At 41.5% G+C, this 21933-nt stretch overlaps 1 protein-coding gene across 1 annotated transcript; it reads left to right on the top strand.

Moving 5' to 3' along the window:
• Window positions 1–14815: 14815 nt before the first annotated feature.
• Window positions 14816–21591, top strand: PDZK1 (PDZ domain containing 1). The gene is made up of 8 exons (XM_075170114.1): window positions 14816–15025; window positions 15283–15535; window positions 16474–16610; window positions 17871–18066; window positions 18334–18530; window positions 19045–19239; window positions 20052–20351; window positions 21358–21591. Exons 1-8 carry the CDS (start codon window positions 14816–14818, stop codon window positions 21433–21435), a joined length of 1566 nt encoding a protein of 521 aa, XP_075026215.1. The 3' UTR covers window positions 21436–21591.
• The last annotated feature ends 342 nt before the right edge of the window (window positions 21592–21933 follow it).

Raw genomic sequence — 21933 nt, 5'->3', positions numbered from 1 at the left:
AACCTCGGCCAGTTAGGCCAAACAGATATTCCCTTCTGCCGGAGGCTTGGAGCTAAAGTCACTTGGCACAAGTAGAGGACACCATACCATACGATCAGTTAAGACCTGTATAGAAATGATTGCACAGCGGCACTGCCACTGTATGTTTCAGCCCTCCCAGTCTTTCTGCACACTATTCTTTCTCTTCTAAGTAATGAAGCAAGAGAAAAAAAAATCACCTCAATAAGAACAAAATAATTCACAGTGGTGGCTGCCGTATCTCAAGTCCCACTCCCTCTAAGCACCAATCCTCCCTGAGGTCTACATACACTACAATGAATTCAAGAGGCGATAAGGCTAGACTGTTTGCATACACAAAGGTCTCTGTTTAAGAAAATACATAGATCTCCGTTTTAGAGAAAAAATACTGCCTGTGAACGTAGCTATGCCTGTAAGCCCAGAACAGATGCTAGGTGAACTGGGGCAGACCTGCGTCTAACCTGAGACTGCATACTTTTTCCCACACTTCTTTTTCCACCCAATTCCTTTCAGCTCTGGTAACAGTGCTTGGAGTAGAAATCCCATGGGAAACTATTCCCATTAGCTCAGAGAGATCCACAGCCAATCTAAAACAAATCCCCAACATTTTTCACATGTCAGTCTTGCATTTAGCATGCATAGATGAAGAGACAAAGGAGTATGAAACTTATTCCACATGTCACAGTGTGGCAGCAATCATTTTTAGTTTCCCACCCTAGGAGGGGAGGATACATCTTCATGAACACAAGTTTTATCATGCAGAAATTTCGCTTCAGAGACAACCAGGCGCTCTCCCAACTCCCTCTGCAAGAAAGCTCCTGGACACACAGAGCTTACCTGTTACGTTCACTCTAATAAAGTGGCCCACAGCAGTTAGGACAGTATTCTTTATTTTGGCCCTGCATTGGTAGTGGCCACTGTCTGACTGGTTGACTTTCTGAATTTTCAGAAGCAGAGAGGACGTGACTTGCGCCTTGGGGTCTGAGTTTCGTGAGAGGTGCAAGCTTTCCATCTCCTTTCCAAACCCAGTCTCGTTTTGCTTCTTTGCTTTTTTATACCAGTGAGCCTCCATTTGTGACAACTGATTCTGTTGGTGCTTGATGAGGCAATTCAAATTCAGGGTCTCTCCTTCTTCCAGGTATTTCGTAGTAGATGCATAAATGATTTCCAGCATACTGTGTTCTGTGGTGGAAGAGAGCAGACATTAACTGAACTGATATTTGTGCCAGGCCAACTCCCCCTCCCTCACCATACTTCTCCATTTGTTTATGCACTGTGAAAGCCGGGGCTACCTTATGCTCCAGATGTGCACAGAGCGCCCAGGATAACAGGTACCATGACCAAAACAATACTTTTTCCCTCATGTGAGAGGAAGAACAATCTCTGTTTCCTATCATAGATCTTGCAGCAAAGGCGTTATGCTAACAAAATATTCTCTATAAGTTTTGCTGTTTTCATAAAAATGGAAGATGAGAAGAGCGTCCTTTCTTCAAAAAAGAAAGCAAAAGCGTCAGGAGAGAGGGATGTTTGGGGGGGTTGTTTGTTTTTTTCTTTTCAACTTGAAGGTTTTTGCTTTCATCAAATATTGAACTATTCCATGGAAAGATAATATAAAAGTACTGATTGGCTCAAAATACTGCTCTTTTGGGATCAGATTTCACCTCCTAGCTCCCTGGGCAAAATTCAGCATGGAGAAAACAAAAGGCTGAAAAACATCATGCAGAGCATGCCCCGCTGGAAGCTTATTGCAATACATATTGTTTCTTTCCCAAAACCCAGGCAGCATCTCTTGGCCACACCAAGTAACTCCTAAACAGGATTTAAAAAATGCCAACAGCATGCTTTTCCTTGCCAGGGCTCCTCCTTACCTGATACCAGCATTGCCAGAGCTGCCATTTGGAACACCAGAATGGGGCTGCTGCCTCCAGCCCTAGCAAGGAATCCTGCGATCAGAGTCATCTTCTGCACTAAAAAAGGAAAGAGAAGAAAAAAAAAATCATAGTCAGTTATCCGTAAGTTCTTCCCATGGTACAAAGGAGAGTTAGTATCACTTAGCTTGGTACTGCAAGCCTGTCCTAGCACTTACAGAACAGTCAAAAGTGCACAGACTTTCCCCTGAAGCAATGAGCTTGTAAATGACAAAATAACCCTCTGCATTTAAATAAGACAGAGACATGAAAGCACATATCTCCTTTAAAAAAAAAAAAAAAACACACCCAAACAACAAATCAGCAAGACGATAGATGGCACAAACCAGAACACCCCCACACACGTACTATCTGTGAACTCAAGATGCAGGCAACAGGCTTATTGAGGCTCAGAGGGCACTCGCTAAAACAGCTGAAAGGTAGGACTTAGACCACAATCACACAATTATTGCTGCAGTCTACAGTGAACTGAACAACTGTCAACAAATTCCTAAAAACTAGCAAAATTCCTTTGTAATTGCTTCTCCTCCTCAAGAGGGCACCTGCATCCAATTATTTGGCTAGCACAGGCAAGAGCCTGGCTTCCAGCAAACTGTTTCAGGACATTAAAATGAATGTACAGAACAACAGGCTACTAGCATCTCTTTTTAATGATTTTTTTAAAAAAAAAAAAATCAATTCTTGTTACTAATGTTACTGTGTTTGTACTCTGAGTAGGAGAATTTTGATCTGAACATCAGGAAAAAATAGAGAAATTCTGAAGAAAAAAAAAACAACAATGCTTACCACAACATCCTCCTATTTCAGACTAGTGTTCAGAGGCAGGAGAGCTTCTTTCTTTACCTCAGAATATCGATTTTCTTTTTCCCTAGAAAAACAAAGCTGTCTTTTAGAAATGTCTCTAAGTGCCAGACCAGCAAGTGGAGCTTGGCACGCTGCTGGGAGGGAGAAAAGCGAGGGTGCTTTGCTTGGCCTCCATTTTCCAAATGGGTAGGTGCATTGAAAGATTCTGAGGTTAAATAAGTAACCAAAAATCAAAAGCTTTGGTTTTGTTTGCTTGGGGTTTGGTTTTTTCCCCTCTCACCTACCACCTTAGACCAAGACGTGGAAGAAAGCCATGGCAGGACTTCTGGCCGTTCCACGTTGTGCAGTGCTTGTAATCTGTGCACTCGCGTGAGTTAAATCAGTTCTTTTGGGTGTGCTCTGATCATCTCGTCGGTAGGGGAGGACAGCAAATAGGTGGGCGTGAAAATGACAACCAAGCATTTATCTGCACTTTTCTATACTGCAAAGAAATTCCTGCGTAGGCCGTACTTGCAGGAAGTTGAATGTCTGGTTGGTTTCTGTGTTATTTTAACTACAATATCTATTCTTCACTTATTCTTATCTTTCAGTTCTTTATTGGCTTTCTAGAAGGGTCCCCGTACACTTTCTGGTGTCAGGCTGCCAGTTATGGGTCAGCTACCCAGGACCAGGAGATTTTATTGGCTTTTACCAGCTAAGGCCAGCTTAGCTAACGTCTCCTCTTTCAGATGAGCCAGTAATTTTCGGACGCTTAAAAGACTCAGAAGAGGTTTCCTTTTCAGAGTGCAGACAAGAAGCATGACTTCAGTTGCTCTTTTAACAGCTTTTGAGATGTGTAAAGTGTAGTGGTTAATGCTAGGGGAATAATCGGAGCTGCCAGTTCACAGCCTCTGCAACTCATTAAAGCAATCAAGATCCTTGTTATTAGCAGAAAGTCGTTCAGCGTCCCAGACACGTTTACTGAACATGTACGCTCTCGGTGCGGCAAAGCCATTAGTTTCCAGAGCTGCTTCCAAACTTCCTTAAGAAGATACCGCATACGTGAAAGGCGCTGACTTGAGAGCTCAGACACAAACTTCAGCCATTCACAAAGCATGCACAATTCAGAGAGCAAAGCAAGATTTTTTTTTTCTCTTCTCCTTCCACTTTCTCTCATATCTTAGGCCAATCCCAAAGCAACCACTCCCGCTTAAACCCCTTCAGTTTAAGACCTAGTTCGCTGGGTTTGCTTTTGTTAAATACCACTTCATCATTATACGTCTTATACGTTGGCTTCTATAAATGACAAACGGGCTGTCATTTATACTTTCCTACATCTAGAATAAAAAAATAAATAAATAAACCCCAAAACATCAAAATCCAAGAGTTCTACACTGAATTAAAACATAAGGCTTTTTTCCATAGTGATCATTATTTTTATTAATCATGCTGTGAAGCAATTTAGAACTAATTTTGAAGAGAACACAAACAGCTTACAAATTTTGTTCCTCAAAATATACGTATTCTGTAACTGTAAAGAGAATAGGTCCAGGTACCAATTAGTGAAAAGATACACCTTCTTTTTTCATTATTTAAAAATCAAAATAATAAAATCAATAACATCAATCAAATAACACAAAAGCAAGCAAACCTTGAGAAATCAATGCTCTGCTGTTATCTAAGCTGATTAAATATGTAGCTTCACAGTATTACAGTGAATCAACAGACTAACATAGTCAAGTGATCAAACCTTCAAACTAATATAACAGATTATCACCACTCACAAAGCTAACCCTAGGCGAATTTAAGACAATGACAACATCCTTCAGTTTCAGTTCCCTTACTTAATATAAATGCCTACCTGATTTAAGTGTCCATTAGCTACTTTTTCCTTACACCTTACTGTCACTAAACACAATTATGGAGGGTTCTTATTCCATCTTCTTCAAAAGGACATAGTGGGCTTTAAAGAAGGTATGACAGTTAAATCACATAGCAGCATCTTAAAATACAAGCATTAACACAAGAGAATCTGACTCAGTGACAAGCTGTGGTTTAAGTTTAGAAAATCATTGAAGGACTGTTGGGAATCTCTCTTGTGCACAGACAAATGAAAACCAAGAGACAACAGTACAACTCCCCCCGGCAAAGGAGAAACAAAAAGCACAAGAGAGTAGAATAAACTACTACTGCTTAACTTCTTGGGATCTTGTCATTGGCTATATAGACTCAAATATTGTAGAGCTTACTGCCACACACGTGAGTTTCATTCAGGCTTATGCTGGTTTCCCCAGTGACATAAATCTTTAAATTCTTTCTCCTCTGGATGACCTGCCCAAGGGAACAGCTTAGTGTAACTTCAGCTATGTCTGTGGATAACAGAATTTTTCTTTTTCCTTCTCTGGCCTTTACTTCTTGAGAAGACATGTCCCGCTTGCTCCAGCTCTGAACCCAGTTCAGCATTTCAGGATCACTTAGTTTTTTAGGCCCAGATACTGTCATGTCACTCAGGATGATCTTCAAGGCAGGCAATAAGCTAAGATGTAGGTGGGTATTTCCTGGGAAGTTTGAGTGTCATCTTCCAGCTGAAATCAGGGACACAAGCTCTGCTGTCACCAAAACCAGTTTTACTCTTACAACCAAGCCAACTTTATTTCCATGTATGCGTTTTATGGAGATTTATTCTGTCCTTAGTACTTAGGCATGGATTTCTGGTAGGATCTGTTGCTTGTTTGGAGGGGATTTTAAACGAATAAATATAAGCTCATAACCAACTCTACGGTTATGGCTTTTACATGATATTAAAATAATTTATTTTTATACTAATATTTTTTCTCATATTAAAGTAATCTTGGTTTCAAATAGTCTCTAGATTTATATTCCTCCCAAAGCTTATAACAACGGTTTTCAATAGTTACACAGGAAAAGGGCTGCATTCTGCATTTCTGCAGTGCCAAGCATAGCAGTAGCCGTTTCCTTTTTGTGATAACAGATAACGAGCCTTTCAAAGCCACAAAGTGACAAGAACTAATAAAGAGCAGGCATTATCCACCCCCACGTTTCTATCAACAGTTCTATAAGCATCATATAAGCCTCATCAGAAGAGAACACAATAGTTTCCCCAACACAAAAGCAAATATACAGTGACCGAGAAGATGGAAACTTCTACAGGAAGTTTGTATTTCTCTTTGCCTCCAAGGCTACATTCAGACTTTCCATTATGATCACTGATGTCAGAAAGAGAGGTAAATGAATGCTATTCAAATTTAAATCCTTCTTGTAGCAAATTTGAAGCAAAAGTTACATCCTTGGCATACAGAAGAGAGTCAAAATAATTCTCCTGGATTCCATGAAGCAACATCATTTATATTTGCTGAGGCTAACACACCTTACCCCTCCAGACATCAGTTCAGCCTGAGCTTAGGGTAATGAAATGTCAGCATAGTATCTTTACTGACAAAGTGAAATTACATACTCAATAATATGGAGGTTAATACAGAAATTAGGGACATTTCCTGGACGGGTTACAGACTTGGGGGGGATGGGACGAGATGGACACAGGCAGCAGGAAGAGGAATGGAAGATGGGAAGAGAAAGAGATTCACACTTGCTGCTGCCAAAGCCTTTGGCCTGGATACTCCCTGTCTCACAGAGCTGTATTTTTGGAGGAAGACTATATACTTTCTATAGTGATTGTATAAGCATCTCTTTCTCATGCTCCTTGAAGAAAATAGTGAAGTAGACATAGTACTTATTATTTATACATTTCGAAAGCTTAAAAGAAAAGGAACACAGTCTACTGTCAAATTCAGAAATCTATCTCCAGAGGGCAAGAAATGCACATGCAACTGAGATCTAAGTAACTTATTCTGTTCTTTCACAGATCAGAAAAAAACAGTTTTATAAGGGTACATACCCTAGGCAAAACAAAGCTCCATGTGCTGAATAGAAAAAGCCAGACTAGTAGAGTTTTTATGTCTCAGCATCTTGCATGTCCAAAGACTACTGCATGATACAGCAATTAAAAGGTAGAACCGAAGAAACACATGTCCAGAAAATGCCCAACAGAAGGAGCTGGAAGGAAAAGTCTTCCCACATGTTACGAGTGCCAGAGGGAAGAAAAGAATTCCAAAGGCATTGCCATTTGAGCAGCATTAATCAAACCAACTTCAGTTGCTGTTATCCAAACAGTCCTGCAGACAGCCTGGTTGCTGTGCTTGCATGTGAATATATATACATGCATACAGCCATTTGCTATGAACAAACACATAGCTCCACCAAAGAGTCTACTTAGCTGACATAATTCCTCATTTTTAAGACCTTCAAATTTTTGCTTCGACAGAAATTTCCAGTTTTTAACATTGATTTCAGCCTGACATGACAGCAAAAGAAGCTGCACCTCACAGTTAACTCCGTAAAAAATTCTGCATCTAAAAGCCCAGATTCATGATCGATACAGAATATTTGTTGAATAGCTGAAGAAGAAAGCATTGTTTATAGTTTATATTCTCCAGTAGAAAGATCACTAGGGAAGACAATTCAATATTTAAAGCAAAAAGAGCAAAGCCTGGGGGAAGAGGACTGCCTCTATAATTCCTTACTGACAGGTCCAGGGGATAACAGAATACATTTCTTTGCTGCAAACACAGGGACAGCAAATGTTTTTTTTTCCTGCTCCCCCATTTTTTAGGAAGACATAGGCCCAAAATGCTAGAAGGAGGGGTTTTCTCCCCTTCCTCTGCAAGCCTGAAAACCAGCAGGATTGCAATGTCATTCCTGTTTGCTTCCCCCTTTTTTTCCCTGACTCTTTTTACCATATCAGGAGCATGTGGTCACCAGAAGAGAAAGAATTAATTACCACTTGGCTATGTGCACGATGACTGATGAATATTCATTTGGTAGCTCAAATGGACTTTGCCTCATGATTAAGGAGGACTTCAGTGAACCAAATATTCCTATTACCAAATCACATGGTGCTTTATATAATACTTGCCAAACTGGAGTGGAAAAACCGTCACCGGCAAAATAAGGGGCAAAGGGAAAGGGCTGTGCTGATTTTGAACAGCTTAAATACAAGAACAAATAAACTATGCCTTCGCATTACTCCACTGAAGGAGACCTTAAAACAGTCCAAGGCTCTGATTCACAATCCCTGTCAGACTTAGCTGTGGAAGGAAAGACTTAGCTGAAGAGGCCGCTGCCCCTTCGGATGGCAACAGCAGCTTCTTCAGGGAGCGTATCTCTCTACCTGACAGAGGTCGCGAATCACAGCCTTCAGTCATCACAGCTCACAGTCTTGCATATTAATATAAATTGGAAGTGATGTCGCCTCTTGTTAATAATTGGGTTGCGGTGGCTTAGACCAGGCGCACCACCTTTCTGGAACTCGGCTGCAGGGGCATCATTTTTTGCAGGGAGTAGGGGACAGCTTTACAATTGTCCCAGCTGGAGCCAGCAGAGGATACGAATAAGCCTGTATTCTCCCAACATGCTGCATTTGAAAATGAATTTTCATTAACTAGTTTGTTATAAATCCAAGAAAAGGATGGCACTGCAAGGAGACCAGTGCGCTTGTGGTCAGCAAGTATACAGTAAGCAATATAGCTAAACAAACACTATTTAGAAATCCTCATTACATTGATTTTTAAGGGATGTACATGCTCCCAGGCAAGAAAGTGCAGCTCGATCAGTATAGTCACCATCACAAAGATTTAAGAGGGGGAATATTTTTACAGCAAAATATTCACATAAACCTTTTGTCAATAGAACAATGCTGGCAGTGATACATATCATTTGAGCACAACTTTATTTTCAGAACCAAACATATGAACTATATTCAAATTTATGGTTGGACTCCTTGTACAACTGTGTTAATAACAAAAGGCACCTTTTAGTCGACTGACCTTTGTAACTTTACGTTTGTATTATAAACATTAAAGATCTACTACACCAATCTTTCATAAACAGCTCAGTTTTCTTCTCCTCTCATCCAGTGGAATGCCCACGGAAGCGGTTTCTTCACCATCTCTTAACACAACCTTGGATGAGTCACAATTTAAAAAAAAACAAAACAAAACCGCTTATAAAAAAAAGAAGAAGTGATCCAGAGGCTAGCTACATCTTTTTTTTTCCTCTGTCTCTCTTTTTTTTTTTTTAAAAAAAAAAAGCTCAGACATAAATCTGTATAAGCCCTTCAGATGTGAACAAGTAAGTTAAATAAGGGCCATCATCCTGGCACCAATGGGCACACGCTTTCCTCATGTCTGTGTCCAAAACAGGGCCAGGAAGTGACCTGGGCCACATACTTCCTGGCAAAGAGCGAGACTTTGGTAAATAGCACTTACTGAAACTATGCCCTGGCACAATACCAGCTGCGCCATTTTTGGCTCCCTCCACTCTGCAGCACTCTGCCCGCACTGTGATACTTTGGAACAAGCCACATGTACCCCCAGTTTCAGGCTACGAGGAACGCATGCAGCACAGCTCTCATCTTACTTCAAATGCTAAGTAGGAAAAATACCATTACCTTTACTGTCACCATTGCCCATTTGCCAGCAGAGGACACATTCACCCTTCCTTGAAGTTAGGCAGATCTTCAGGTTGGCATGAAGAATGTGTGGACAAGGATGCTGAGGCACTTTCTGTTACTGCTATGTGCTCAGGTCAACTTCTTTGAAAGCCTTCCAGAGCATCAAAGTAAGGTGCCTCAGACAGACAATACCAAAACATCTCTCCAGTGCTATTATTCCAGGTGGCCTGCTGGAAGCACTAGAAAGTGAGAAGCTTTTGCTTTGGGGGAAGGAGGCTAGGACTTACCAAAGCCTGGGAATTTACTAAAGCCAGAGATCCTAGCAAGTACCAAAGTTAAGAACACAGGTGCTTCTCTCCATTTACCAACATGCTGAGGAAACCAGGTGATGACTTAAAACTACTAGAAAATGCTTATTTCTGATAATTTTTGGTAACACAGGTAAATCACAGAATTTCTTCTAAACAAACATCAGAAAAGCTTTGGCAGAAAGAATGATTGAAAACATTTTGTAATTGTTAACCCACAGGAGAATGCAGTGAGGACAAAGGTCCTTATATTACTACAACCAGGCTATAGAAGGAAAAGGGACATACCTTGGAGAAAGCAGACACCCCTAAGTCTAGTCCCTGTGCTAACAGAATCAGACCACCTAAGTCACTGTGGCCAACTCCTGCAATATAAGAATACTGTGAATTCAGAGGTTTTCCCAGGTTTTATCACTTTTCTCAAAATGTTAAAAGGTAAAATATCTTTTTTTTTTTAATTCAGTTAGGTTCCTAACTTTTGAAGCTGTATGAATATGCTTGAGAACACTCTTCCAAAAGGCTCAAGAACCAGAAGAGGAAATATTGCAAGCTGCCTTTAATCTGATCCATTCTTAAATAATTTTCATTCTACTGGTGCAAGGATAGGAGAATTTTTGAGGTTCTGTCCTCAAGGGCTTGTCAGCATTGGATGCATTAGTACACCTTCCATACAATTTACACCTCAGCCCCACAGATGCAAAGATCAGCTCTAAGACAATGCAGGGTCCTGTTCTTGAGCACACAGGGAGATACATCCTCCTTGCACCTAGTCATCAGCATCCCACTCAACCTCCTGTCATGGCCCTAGGGCTAACAACCAGCCTCAACTCAAAGAACCTTCCCCTCGCCATTTGTATTTACTAACGTTTCATAATTCACCACGCCAGAAGCTTAAGGCGTCTGTTGACTGCTAGACCTTTCTCCCTCAACTTTCTTTTTAAAGCCTTTTGAAACTGCTTCGCAGCCTTCCCCTCCTTCCCATCTGGAATATGACCATACTTTCCCTTCTAGAAACACAGATGTTTCTATGTTTCCCTAACATTTCATATTTGTGTAGCACCTTATTCTTCAAAAATCTTGTCTGGACCCAAAATGACCTCAAGTGACTATCACAGTGGCACTACAATAACAAAAAATACATCTTGCTTCAAATGCTGTGTTGTTTCCTTGTATGCTGACCCGAGATCCTTGTATGTGTTCCCATCTGCAGCGTGCTCAGCTGCAAAACTATAAGCCACTGTGATTCCCTTTCTCTATGTCCCTCCTCATCCAGTCTTTGTCTTACTTGTCTGAAAGATTGCAAGCAGAGGACAGGGCAGGGTCTGACTTCTCTGCTGCTTACAACATTGGGGCTCACTTACTTAGGTTTTTAGATTGTACGATATACAAAGAGGAACAACTCCTAGTCAGAAGAGGCTTGCAAATCCACTTAGAGTAAGTGGATTACAGTAAGTCTTTTATAACATCAATGACTGTTCTGTTGCAGCACATTTAGGTTATGCTTATTTCTATTACCTTTCCTTTGAATTAAACAGTTGGAGCAGACAGCCAAGGAAAACATAGGTATTATTTCTCATAATCCAATTCCACGGCAAGTTAACGAGAGAAATAAGTCATTTTAAAGCTTTCTAAAATTGAATGAGATTTTTTCACAGGAACTTCACACAATTCATTAAGTATCTTGGTATAGCAAGATCTCAAATTTGGAGGCTTCCCCCCTCATTAGAAACACCATCAGTTCAGTCCATGTCTATAAGCATATCCTGCACATGCTTATGGCCAGTGGATATGCCCTTGTGGTGAGTTGACCCCAACCAACAGCCAAACACCCACCCTGACTCCCTCTCACTCCTCTCCTGCAGGATGGGGAAAAAATAAAAGGATGGCAAGAAGACTTGTGGATTGAGATAATGACAGTTTCATAGGGAAAAGAAAGCTGTGCATGCAAGCAAAGAAAAACAGGAATTCATTCACTACTTCACATCAGCAGGCAGATCTTTAGGTACTTCATGGGAAGCAGCACCTCAACATGCACAACAGTTGCTTGGGAAGACCGCCATAACCACAAAAATCTGCCCTTCCTCCTCCTTTCACTGAGCTTTTAATGGTGAGCACAACATCAAATGGTATGGAATATCCCTTTGGTCAGTTTGGGTTAGCTGTCTCGGCTCTGTTCCCTCCCAGCCTCTTGCTCATCCCCAGCCTACTCGCTTGGGAGGGCATGCAGGAGAGAAAGCCTTGAGAGAAAGCAAACACTGTTCAACAACAGCCAAAAAAGTGGTGTGTTATCAGCACTGTCTTAGCCACAAATGAAAGCACAGCATGTGGGCTGCCATGAAGAAAGTTAACTCCATCCCAGCCAGACCCAGTACAATCTCAACCCCTTATTCCATACCATTCAATCATGCTCAGGTCACACATTCTCTGATACATCTAAGTATCCTCTGTCCCATTCATACATTGTTTAATTTCTATACCCTACTCAAACCTTTTCATTCTATCTATTTCTCCTTCCCGAAATTCCTTCTTACTAACACTTACAACTTATACCACATACTTAAACCATCTTTACATCCAATAGTCAGGTTTATATATCCTCATTAACCACTATACCTCCCTTGACATTTATACAGCTATTATCCCCCCCATTCCATGCTCCCACTCCCCCAAATGTCCATAAGAACAGTCTATGACTTTGGTCCTATCTGTCAAGGAGATGGCTCAGGACAGGAGAAGCAGCATGTTGGATTGTTGAGCACCAAGACCGCTTGGGCTGGGTCAGCGCTGCACTCACATGGTTCCTTGCGAGGCTCATTCTCCATTGGTTCAGGTGATTCCTGCAGTATTACTTCCTATATTGTACAAGTCAAATCATGGATTATTTTCCCCCAGGGCTAAATCTCCTTGAGTTACACACACTTCCTTCTGCTCTACCCACCAAGTGCACCTGGGTCCTTGAGCAAAGAAAATCCCACAAATGGGCTTTCCTGTTCCCAAGGGAGAGCAACCCACACTGCCTTGCCCAGCCACTTACCTATACGGACTACGGGGACTTCATCTTCTCTCACAGTATGTAGGGCCTTTGTTTAGGCAGAACCAGGGCAGTTAGTAGATCATCTGGTGTTAACCAGCCAAGTGGCTTCTGCTAAATTTACATTCCACTGCTTCCATTCCCCAGTGCCCTAAGCCCTCAGCATAGTCTTTAACAGACCATTGTATCATTCAACCTTTCCAGAGGCTTGTGGGTGATAGGGTACACGATGCACCAAATCAATGCCATGTTTCTTGGCCAAGAGCGTATAAGGTTATTTCAGAAATGAGTTGTGCTGTCTGACTCGATTCTTTCTGGGGTACCATGATACAGAACTCGACTTTCAAGGCTCAGGATGGCATTTCAAGCAATGGCATGGTTTACAGTTTGATGTCTCCAGTCACCCAGTAGACACTTCCACCATGGTAAACACATAGCACTTGCCTTGGCAGGTTCAGAGCTGTGGTCGGGTACAGCCAATTTGCCAGCCCTCACCATATTGATATCCCAGCCACTTCCCTCCCTCTATTCCAGAGAGGCTTTACTCACATGGGTCACTTGATTGCACTGCATGTTCCACACGTGTGATGGTCTCAACAGTCAGGGCCACCCCTCAATCAGGAGCCCTTTTTTTCATTGTATCTCTCCCAGTTACTGTCCTTACCTTGAAGTTTTCAAGTTTTTTCATCCTATTTTCTCCACCTGTCCTGTAGAGGAGGGGAGTGAGAGCGGCTCGGTGGGCATCTGGCTGCTGGCCAAGGTTAACCCATCACAGTCCTTTTTTTGGCATCCAGCATTGGGCACACAGATTTGAACCGGTAACCTCTTGATCTGCAGTCAAATGCTGCTGGCCCAGGTCAATCCACCACAATCCAAACCTGCTCCCTTTAAGACATTTCTTATAGCTGGAGAAGGCTCTTGCCCAGAGCAAAGATCAGGCTTGCCTCGGATGACCTCCCTGACTGAATTTTTGAGTATAATTATCAGTACAACAAAATTCAAAGCTGCTGAGAAATGCATGTGATTAGCACTTCTGCAGGCAAGGACAAGGCAGCTTATCAAGGTGTTGAACATATTCAGTGAAACTTGGTTAAATAAATCATCTTTTAAATCAACCTTTGCCCAATCAAAGTCCAGCCTTACTTATAGGTACAGCCACAGGAGGGACAGAAAAAGAGAATTCCTGTGAAGGCTGCTTCACACAGACATAAAGGTAAGAAATTCCTTTTTTGCTAATCCCTCTTCCCTTAGAAAACTCCTTTTTACGATCCCAAAAATTTTGCATGTAAAGATTTCATGGATTAAAAGGAGTAGTATGCAGTGCACTGTAACCTTCCCTCCATTTCTAAATACAATTTCTTCCTTCATCCCACCTGTTTGACCCTCTGCACAGGTTGCCCAGAGAAGTTGTAGAGTCTCTATCCTTGGAGATATTCAAAAGGCTGAGAGAGCTGGGACTGTTCAGCCTGGAGAAGCAAAGGCTCAGGGGAAACATCAATGTATAAAAATATCTGAAGGGAGGGTGCAAAGAAGGTAGAGCAGGCTCTTTTCAGTGGTGCCCAGTGACAGGACAAGAGGCAATGGGCACAAACTGAAACACAGGAAGCTCCATCTGAATATAAGGACACTTTTTTAATAGGAGAGTGACTAAGCACTGGCACAGGTTGCCCCGAGAGATAACGGAGCCTCCCTCCTTGGAGATATTCAAAAGCTGTCTGGACTTGGTCCTGGGGAACTGGTTCTAGGTGGCCCTGCTTGAGCTGGGAGGTTGGACCACATGACCTCCAGAGGTCCTTCCAACCTTGACCATTCTGCGATTCTGTGAAATCCCATTGTGTCACATAACTTTCCTATAGTGTTCCAGTATTTTTGTGCTGCCATTATTTTTCCTCTCTAAGACTTAATTCTGGTATTAAATCCTCACTTCAATTTTCACTATGTTATCACAGCCAGACAACTTCTTTCTTCCAGTTTTGCATCTTGCTTAACTTCATTTGAGATAGGGAGACAAGGAAAGCAAGGAGGGAAGAGGCAAAAGGGATTGGTTTCTTCTCCCTAGCCTTGTTAACTAGCTTCAGCTTTGCACAGCTGGATTTCCTGGGAAACAAAACCCCAAGAATACTGAAGCAAACTGTCTCAATATGTATTTAGAGGGAACATATCTAGGTAAGCTTACTGTTTTTACTCATACATATCTTTTCCATCCTGTCTGGTAGAGATGACTTCTGTTCTCCAGCCCCGAGAATGTAAAGTGACCAAAAAGCCCCCAAAGAGCTACGGATTCTACCTGCGTGTTGAGAAAGACACAGCAGGGCATCTCATCCGGAACGTGGAAAAGAACAGTCCAGCTGAAAAGGCTGGCTTGAAGGATGGAGACCGAGTCCTCAGGGTTAATGGTGTGTTTGTAGACAAGGAGGAACATGCGCAGGTACATCACTTTTTAGTCTGGGATTCACACCACTCCCCCATTACCCAGACCCAGTGCCACTATGTCAAGCTTTCTCTTCCAGTTTTTATGGCATCTTTGGCTAGGAAGTCCAAGAGCTGAGTCAACTGCTCTGAGTATCTCTCTGCATCATAGAGGGATGAGACAACAAAAACAGTAGACAGTGCAACCCTTCCTGGGGAGAGCTTTTAGGTCAATCACACTAGCACCTGCTTGCCATTTCACCTTGTCCACTACAGGTGGTGGAGATCGTCAAAAACAGCGGGAATTCTGTTGTATTTCTTGTTCTGGATGACGCATCCTATGAAAAGGCAGAAAAGGAGGGAGTGAACTTGGAAGAGCTGGGTCAAAAGGTGTCAACAGGACAGCAGCAGGAACAGCAGTCCCCACCGCCCATGGCCAATGGAGCAATCACTGCAGTTCCACAACCCCGGCTCTGCTACCTAGTGAAGGAGGAGAAAGGCTATGGCTTCTCTCTGAAAACCACAGAAGGTGAGAGCCTGGGGAGAAGGGATGGTATATATATATGGCAGCAGGGACAGAGGCAACCACAGTTAAATGTGGGGGCCAATGGGCACACAAAAACTGCTCTTGCTAACAGAAGGAAAGTGAGAAGCAGCAAGATGAGTTCAGATCCATCTCTAGTCCATTTCTGTACAGCATATGCCGTACCACATTTCTTACGGGGTGGAGAAAAGGTGGGGGGGGGAAGAGATAAAAAGGATAAGCCATTTTCTGCTTGTAATTTAAGCCCACTTACCAAAACCAAATTTGCAGTCCCTGCTAAAATACCAGATATACACTCACGATGCTACATTAAGTCCTATTCCATGCCTCCCAATCACCTCAGGAATCAGCACACAAGGTTCTAGACAGCTGTAATAAACACTTCTCCCAATTTGTAAGTTATTTCATTTAGAAAGCAAGGGATTTTGAACCTCTTCCACATATGCCTTTCTTCCAAGGCCAGTCAACAGAATAGGGAAGTCTTCTGGAAAGCATCACCTCTAAAGAGGGTATTTTGGAATGCAATATAAGTGAAAGATAAACATGGAAGCCTTTCAAACATGGGAAATTATGAAATGTATAAAACAACAATAAAAGCAGCTCCTCACTTCAAATCGGGGGGGGATCAAAACTCTTTCAGCTATCTTAATCAGCCCCTTTGGCATTCTTGGTAGAGAAATAGAAGATTGTTTGAGCTGCAGATAGTGAACAAATGCCCCCCTCCCCCACAGAAGTGATTTTTCCAGGACAGAATAAGAGATAGAGCTGTGTCTATGTGGAATGTTTGTGGTGCCACTGTAATCTGCACGTTAGCAGAGACCAAGACTCTTTAAGGACATCTTTAAGTGCTGAGTTTCCTTAACCATTAAATTCCAGCATATTTCAGTGACTTGCCCTGTGTAAAGAGTTTTCATTTATTTTAGGACAGAAGGGGTTGTTCATAGTAGAGCTTTCATCGCAAGGAGCAGCTGCAAAGGCTGGTGTCCAAAATAACGATCGCCTGATTGAAATAAATGGAAAAAATGTGGAAAATGACACACATGAGGAAGTGGTGGAAAAGGTATTTGTTTGTATACTGATTCATCTTCTGTTCTGGCAGAACTTTCACAGCAACCTATCAGGGTTACTCAGGAGGCAGGTCTGGCTGATTTGAATGCTTCACAGTAAATCTTGGAAGCTACTGTTCGTGTATCATCAACACAGCAGAGTACCCCTCTGCTTTGGCTCTGTTGTCAAGCAGCCTCTTGAACTGACTCTGAATGAACACTGCCATCAAGACAGGCCAAAGAATTTTAAATAACAGACGTATACTGCTGCCAAGAACCCTATTAAATAAATCATGCTCTGTTCCTAGAAGTCCTGGAAATACTCCTAATGGTAAGAGGGCAAGTCATCAAATGTGGTTTTCAGGGCAGGAAGAGGAGGAACTCTCTGCTGATACAGTTAGCATGGAACAGGGAAAATTCATTATTTTAGACAATAGTTCCTTTCTCCTGTTAAGAAGTCCAAAACTAATGAATATTACTGTACAAGTAACTTCACTACCTGGCCTCAGCTGCAAATAACATTGCTAATGAGGCTTCCAGCTTTCTACTATTGGCACTGCTAAAACTCAGCTGGAGCTAAAGAGATTTCAGAGAGCCATAAGACAGGCAGTACATGCTCCAACATTCCAGCATCACAATTCAGTGCTACTAATTATGGAACCGTGCAACACCTGTGTTTTGTTGAGCTGCTATAACATCAGCAGCAGTGTGACGTTTGTTAAGATGAGTAAAAGGGGCACCCATTAGACTAGAAAGGAATAAGAGAAGGATGGACTTGGAGAGGTTGAACGGACAAAAAAAAAAACCCAAAACTTCAGAATCAGTAATACAGGGAGATGGAAAAGGACCAAGAGAAACTTGACTCTCGTCACTGCAATCCAAAATAGTGGTATAGATGGCATGATATATCTATATTGCAGAGTTCCACTTCTAGATAAGCCAAGCACTATCTACTGAGGCTCACTGGATTCTACTGGCACTGTATGCCACCCTCATAGCACTCTACAGCTAATTCCCTAGATGTTAGGAACATAGTATGAAATACAGAATCATGTATATGCTGGATCTTACATGCCTGAGATCTTGTCATGGTCCAAACTTCTGACTGGAGGAAAAAAAAAAACCAAACAAACTTATAGCAGCATGGCCTACACCTTATGGCTCATTAATCAACAGCACCCACACACCGCTATGTATATCAGTTACCAAAGTATCTACAATTCCCACATGTTGTTGAAGGGGTGACATCTGAGACTGTACATGTACTATCACAGGTAAAGAAGTCCGAAAATCATGTCATGTTTCTGCTTTCAAATGAAGAAACGGACCACTATTACACGAGCCAGAAGATGGTACTGAGCAAAGAGAGCGCCAACCTAAGGTTGCTTCCCCTCAAACCACGACTTATTGAGATCCAGAAAGGAAAAAACGGTTATGGCTTTTATCTACGGATGGAACAAAATACTGGTGGTAAGATCCAAGTTAACACACAGACCATGACATTCACTACACAGTTTCTTCTTCTTCCCGTACAAGGTTTGCAGACCTCATTTCTCTTTGGCTTCTTACTGGTCATCTAGGGGTCCTCTATAGACGTGTTGCAAACAGGGCTATATCAGGGAAATGGTCTCAACCTGAAGTGCAATTCTGACAATTAGCCTTTGCCATGGATTTTAATGCCTTTAAACTTACCAACCATACACCTTCACACCCATCTTTTTTCCCTTCTGATCTTAGATCATGTAATCAAGGATGTTGATTCTGGAAGCCCAGCAGCCAAGGCAGGTCTCAGAGACAATGATATCTTAGTAGCTGTCAATGGTGAGCAAGTGGATGGTCTGGATCATGAAAGTGTGGTGGGAAAAATTAAGCAGTCTGAGGCAAAAACCACACTGTTGGTAGTGGATAAGGAGACTGACGCCATGTATAAACTGGTAAGAAAATGCAAACTACTGCTAAGAATTGATAATTTATCATTATGAAGAGACATGCAGCAATGAAACAGCCAGTCTGCTCTGACAGACACTTCTTCAACTTGCAGGAGGTGTCTAAGATACACCCATATTTCAGCAACTCTCCTTACGCTTGTACAGCAAGTCATTAAACACCCAAATTTTTGGCATCTTCCAGATTTTTATAGGCACTATTGGAACAATTCTAAATTTAAACACACCGCAAGAAAGGTTAGAAGTTTAAGACAGCAAATTCAGAGCTACGTGGCTGCATAACCATTTATGAACAAAACGAGTAACAGAATTCCCTTCTCACATAGATCAACACTGTAGTTTTTCACTCAACCAGAAATTAATAGCAAAGAGTTCTTCATTGCAGCTCAAATCTGAGTCATTAAAAAGGTTTCAAACAAAACATGTTGAGCATGAAAGCCTAATACAGATTTCACAACAGAAGTTTTTATGTTAACAAAGTTTTATTTGTTACTTTTTTCAGGCTCAAATTTCCCCCTTCTCATACTACTACAAAGCACAAGATCCAACTCCAGCTAAAATGGAGGAAAGAGTGGAGTTGCACACTGAGCAGAAAGTGAACCACAAGCCAAGAATCTGCAAGATGGTGAAAGGGCCTAGTGGATTTGGCTTCAGTTTAAACATGATCAAGAACAAGCCTGGACTGTTCATCAATGAGGTACTAAGGTAGAATGAGGAACAAGGAAAAGCTCAAGTAGTCTGTTGGACAGCTTCCTCTCTTCCATCCTGCAACACATTCAAGAGAAGCCACAAAAGACAAGTCTCTTCTCCAGCGCTCTCAGATAAGAGCTGTGATTGTTAAAGTCAGACTGACATTATAGGACCAAGATAAAAAATAAGCACCAGAAAACATTCCTCATTCTGTTAGACCTCTAGAGGGAAGGAGAATCCAGCTTTTGCATCATTTTTGCTTTTATTCATGAGGCTAGCGTGCTAAAATTAGTATTTTAAATAGATTTTTTTGACTGTAGAACATCTAAATGTAAGAGAGACACCTTCACCCTGCTCTACCCCCCTTCTCTGAATTCCACAGCTGGCAGAAAGTCAAACCTCTACTGTCTCAAATTATGTCTGTGCCTTTAGCTTTCTTGAGAGGAGGAGTTCCACTCATTACTAAGGAATCTGTGAAATGCAGTAAAGTTAACTTTAAAGTTACTGGACAGGGACCTGCAAATGATAAGAAAATTGGTTTTCCACCTGTCTTCATGATTCTACCATGCCACATTTCTATAACGAAAGCCTATCAGGATCAAGATGCATCTTAAATCTCAAACTGATGGGTTCCATGTTTATTATGTCTAGGCCTATTGCCTCTCCCAATTCATTTCTGCCCCACAAATCTCCCCTTTCCCATGCTTATTTTGCCATCTTGTAAGGAAAGCAGTAATACAATAGTCTAGCTAACCATCAGTTCTTAATGCATCTTTCCAAGGTTTATGCTAATATCACAGTTTGAACTTGCCTTTGCAGGTACAAAACCATGGGCCAGCTGACACAGCAGGTGTAGAAAATAATGACTTTTTGGTGGAAGTGAACGGGATGAATGTGATGAATGAATCCTATGACAAAGTGGTGGCAAGAATCCAAGAGAGTGGCAACAGACTAACACTACTGGTGTGCAGCAAAGATGCTTACAAATACTTCCAGGGCCAGAACATTCCCATCACAGCCTCTATGGCAGATCCAGTCCATGACACTTCTGAACCTCCTGCTTATACAGAAAACCATCCATCAGAGCCACAGGGAAACTCACCTGAACCAAGGGAAAGGGTGAGTAATACTGCATTAAGTAGATGTTGAGGGATCATTTAGGGGATAGGAAAAGAACTTTTTTCAGCTAGTATGTATTCCTGAGCTGGAATTTTTAACTTGAGCCTGGATTTTTACAAGTCAGTCTACGTTATTAAATGGGAAGCTGGGGTCTGATTATCATAAACAACTCTTCCTTTCCCCACACATAATACAGGTGAGTATCTTTAATGCAAGATTAAATCACAGAAAGGATGCACATACAAGAGATTTTATGAACAAGATAATCCAAATATGGTAAGCCTTAAAGAAGATGGGAAACAGGCAATACAATCCTGAAAGTGCAGGGAAAAAAGTGCTTAAATGCACCAAAAAGCATAAACCACTTTTGGGGAAATCAGGTGAAATATTTCAAAACAGATCATTTTGTAGAAGGAAGAGCAACTGATAGGTTATGATGACATTTTCTAGGAAATACGCTGATGTGAAATTATTTTACTCACTTCATGCCATTAGAAAGAATCTGAAGCATGACAGAAGTCAGAAAAGCAGGAAGGTATTTCTTCTTGAAACAGTCATTTTGAACCCTCTGTGTGGTCAGCCTTAAATATTTAAATGCTTCTTTTCTGATCATGCAAAAGAGACAGACAATGAAGAATAAGATCAATACTGTCTCCTAGTCATTCTTCATTAGCCTTGTCTGCAAATGTCCAGCTGCAAGTTTTTTCAAAAGTTTCTTAGTCACCAAGCTGCATTTTGCAGATCTGAAGTTAGCACCACTTTTCTGTGCAAATTTAGCAGGTATGGGAATTAAACAATAGGTAACCTCTATTGAACAAATTTCTCTCTAAATATACTTAACCAAAAAGCACTTCAACAACAAAAATCACATTTGTTGGCTCATTCTGCCACCCAAACAATTACATGATTAGTGGAGATGAAAACAGGAGTCCTTCATAACACTGCAGATTATCAAACATGTTTACAAACTAAAAATAATCAGAATGTATTTGTTACTCCTCTGCAGGCAAGCTCATCCTCCTCTTCACAATCAGCTGCCTCTACAAGAGCAAACAGTGACAACAATGATGACACAAAGTTGTGAGGAGACAAACTATGCCAAGAACAAAAAAAGAAATCTTCCAAATCCTCTTTCTTCAATCATTCTTTGCTACTACACCTCCCAGAATTTGACTATTCCTAGGAGTGCCATACCTATAAAGGACTGCAATCTCTTGCTGAAATGCAGCTGCCTGAAATAAACACTTCAGTGTAACTCGCATTCATTTAACACACTGTAATTGTACTTCATTGGCCTTCTGCCTTGTAAAGCGGGCAGTTAGTCACTTACTTCTGTAAAGGCTTAAATAACTAGAAGTATATAATTAAGTATACTGCAGCAGAAGGCAGAAACGTTTTATAGATTCGTAAGCATCTTAGCCTTTTAAGGAGAAGGTCTTACTAAGGAGCAATGATTTCTCCCTATCTCCCAGGAGAGGCAGTTTTCCCCCTAATCCAAGTCCATCAACTCAATCTCTGTGGTGACTCTTCTATGCTATACTCACAGCAGTACAACCGCTGTGAAATGGCATAAGGCAATGTA

This window comes from Calonectris borealis, chromosome 1 (assembly GCF_964195595.1).
Source record: "Calonectris borealis chromosome 1, bCalBor7.hap1.2, whole genome shotgun sequence".
Classification (NCBI taxonomy): domain Eukaryota; kingdom Metazoa; phylum Chordata; class Aves; order Procellariiformes; family Procellariidae; genus Calonectris; species Calonectris borealis.
The sequence above is the reverse complement of the archived record's forward strand: the minus strand, read 5'-3'. Positions and strand labels throughout refer to the sequence as shown.

Coding starts and splice junctions, on each gene's coding strand:
- PDZK1 (XM_075170114.1), top strand. CDS start 14,816: ATGACTTCTGTTCTCCAGCCCCGAGAATGTAAAGTGACCAAAAAGCCC. Junction 18,067..18,333: donor GATGGAACAAAATACTGGTG/GTAAGATCCAAG, acceptor TTCTGATCTTAG/ATCATGTAATCAAGGATGTT. Junction 20,352..21,357: donor CACCTGAACCAAGGGAAAGG/GTGAGTAATACT, acceptor ACTCCTCTGCAG/GCAAGCTCATCCTCCTCTTC.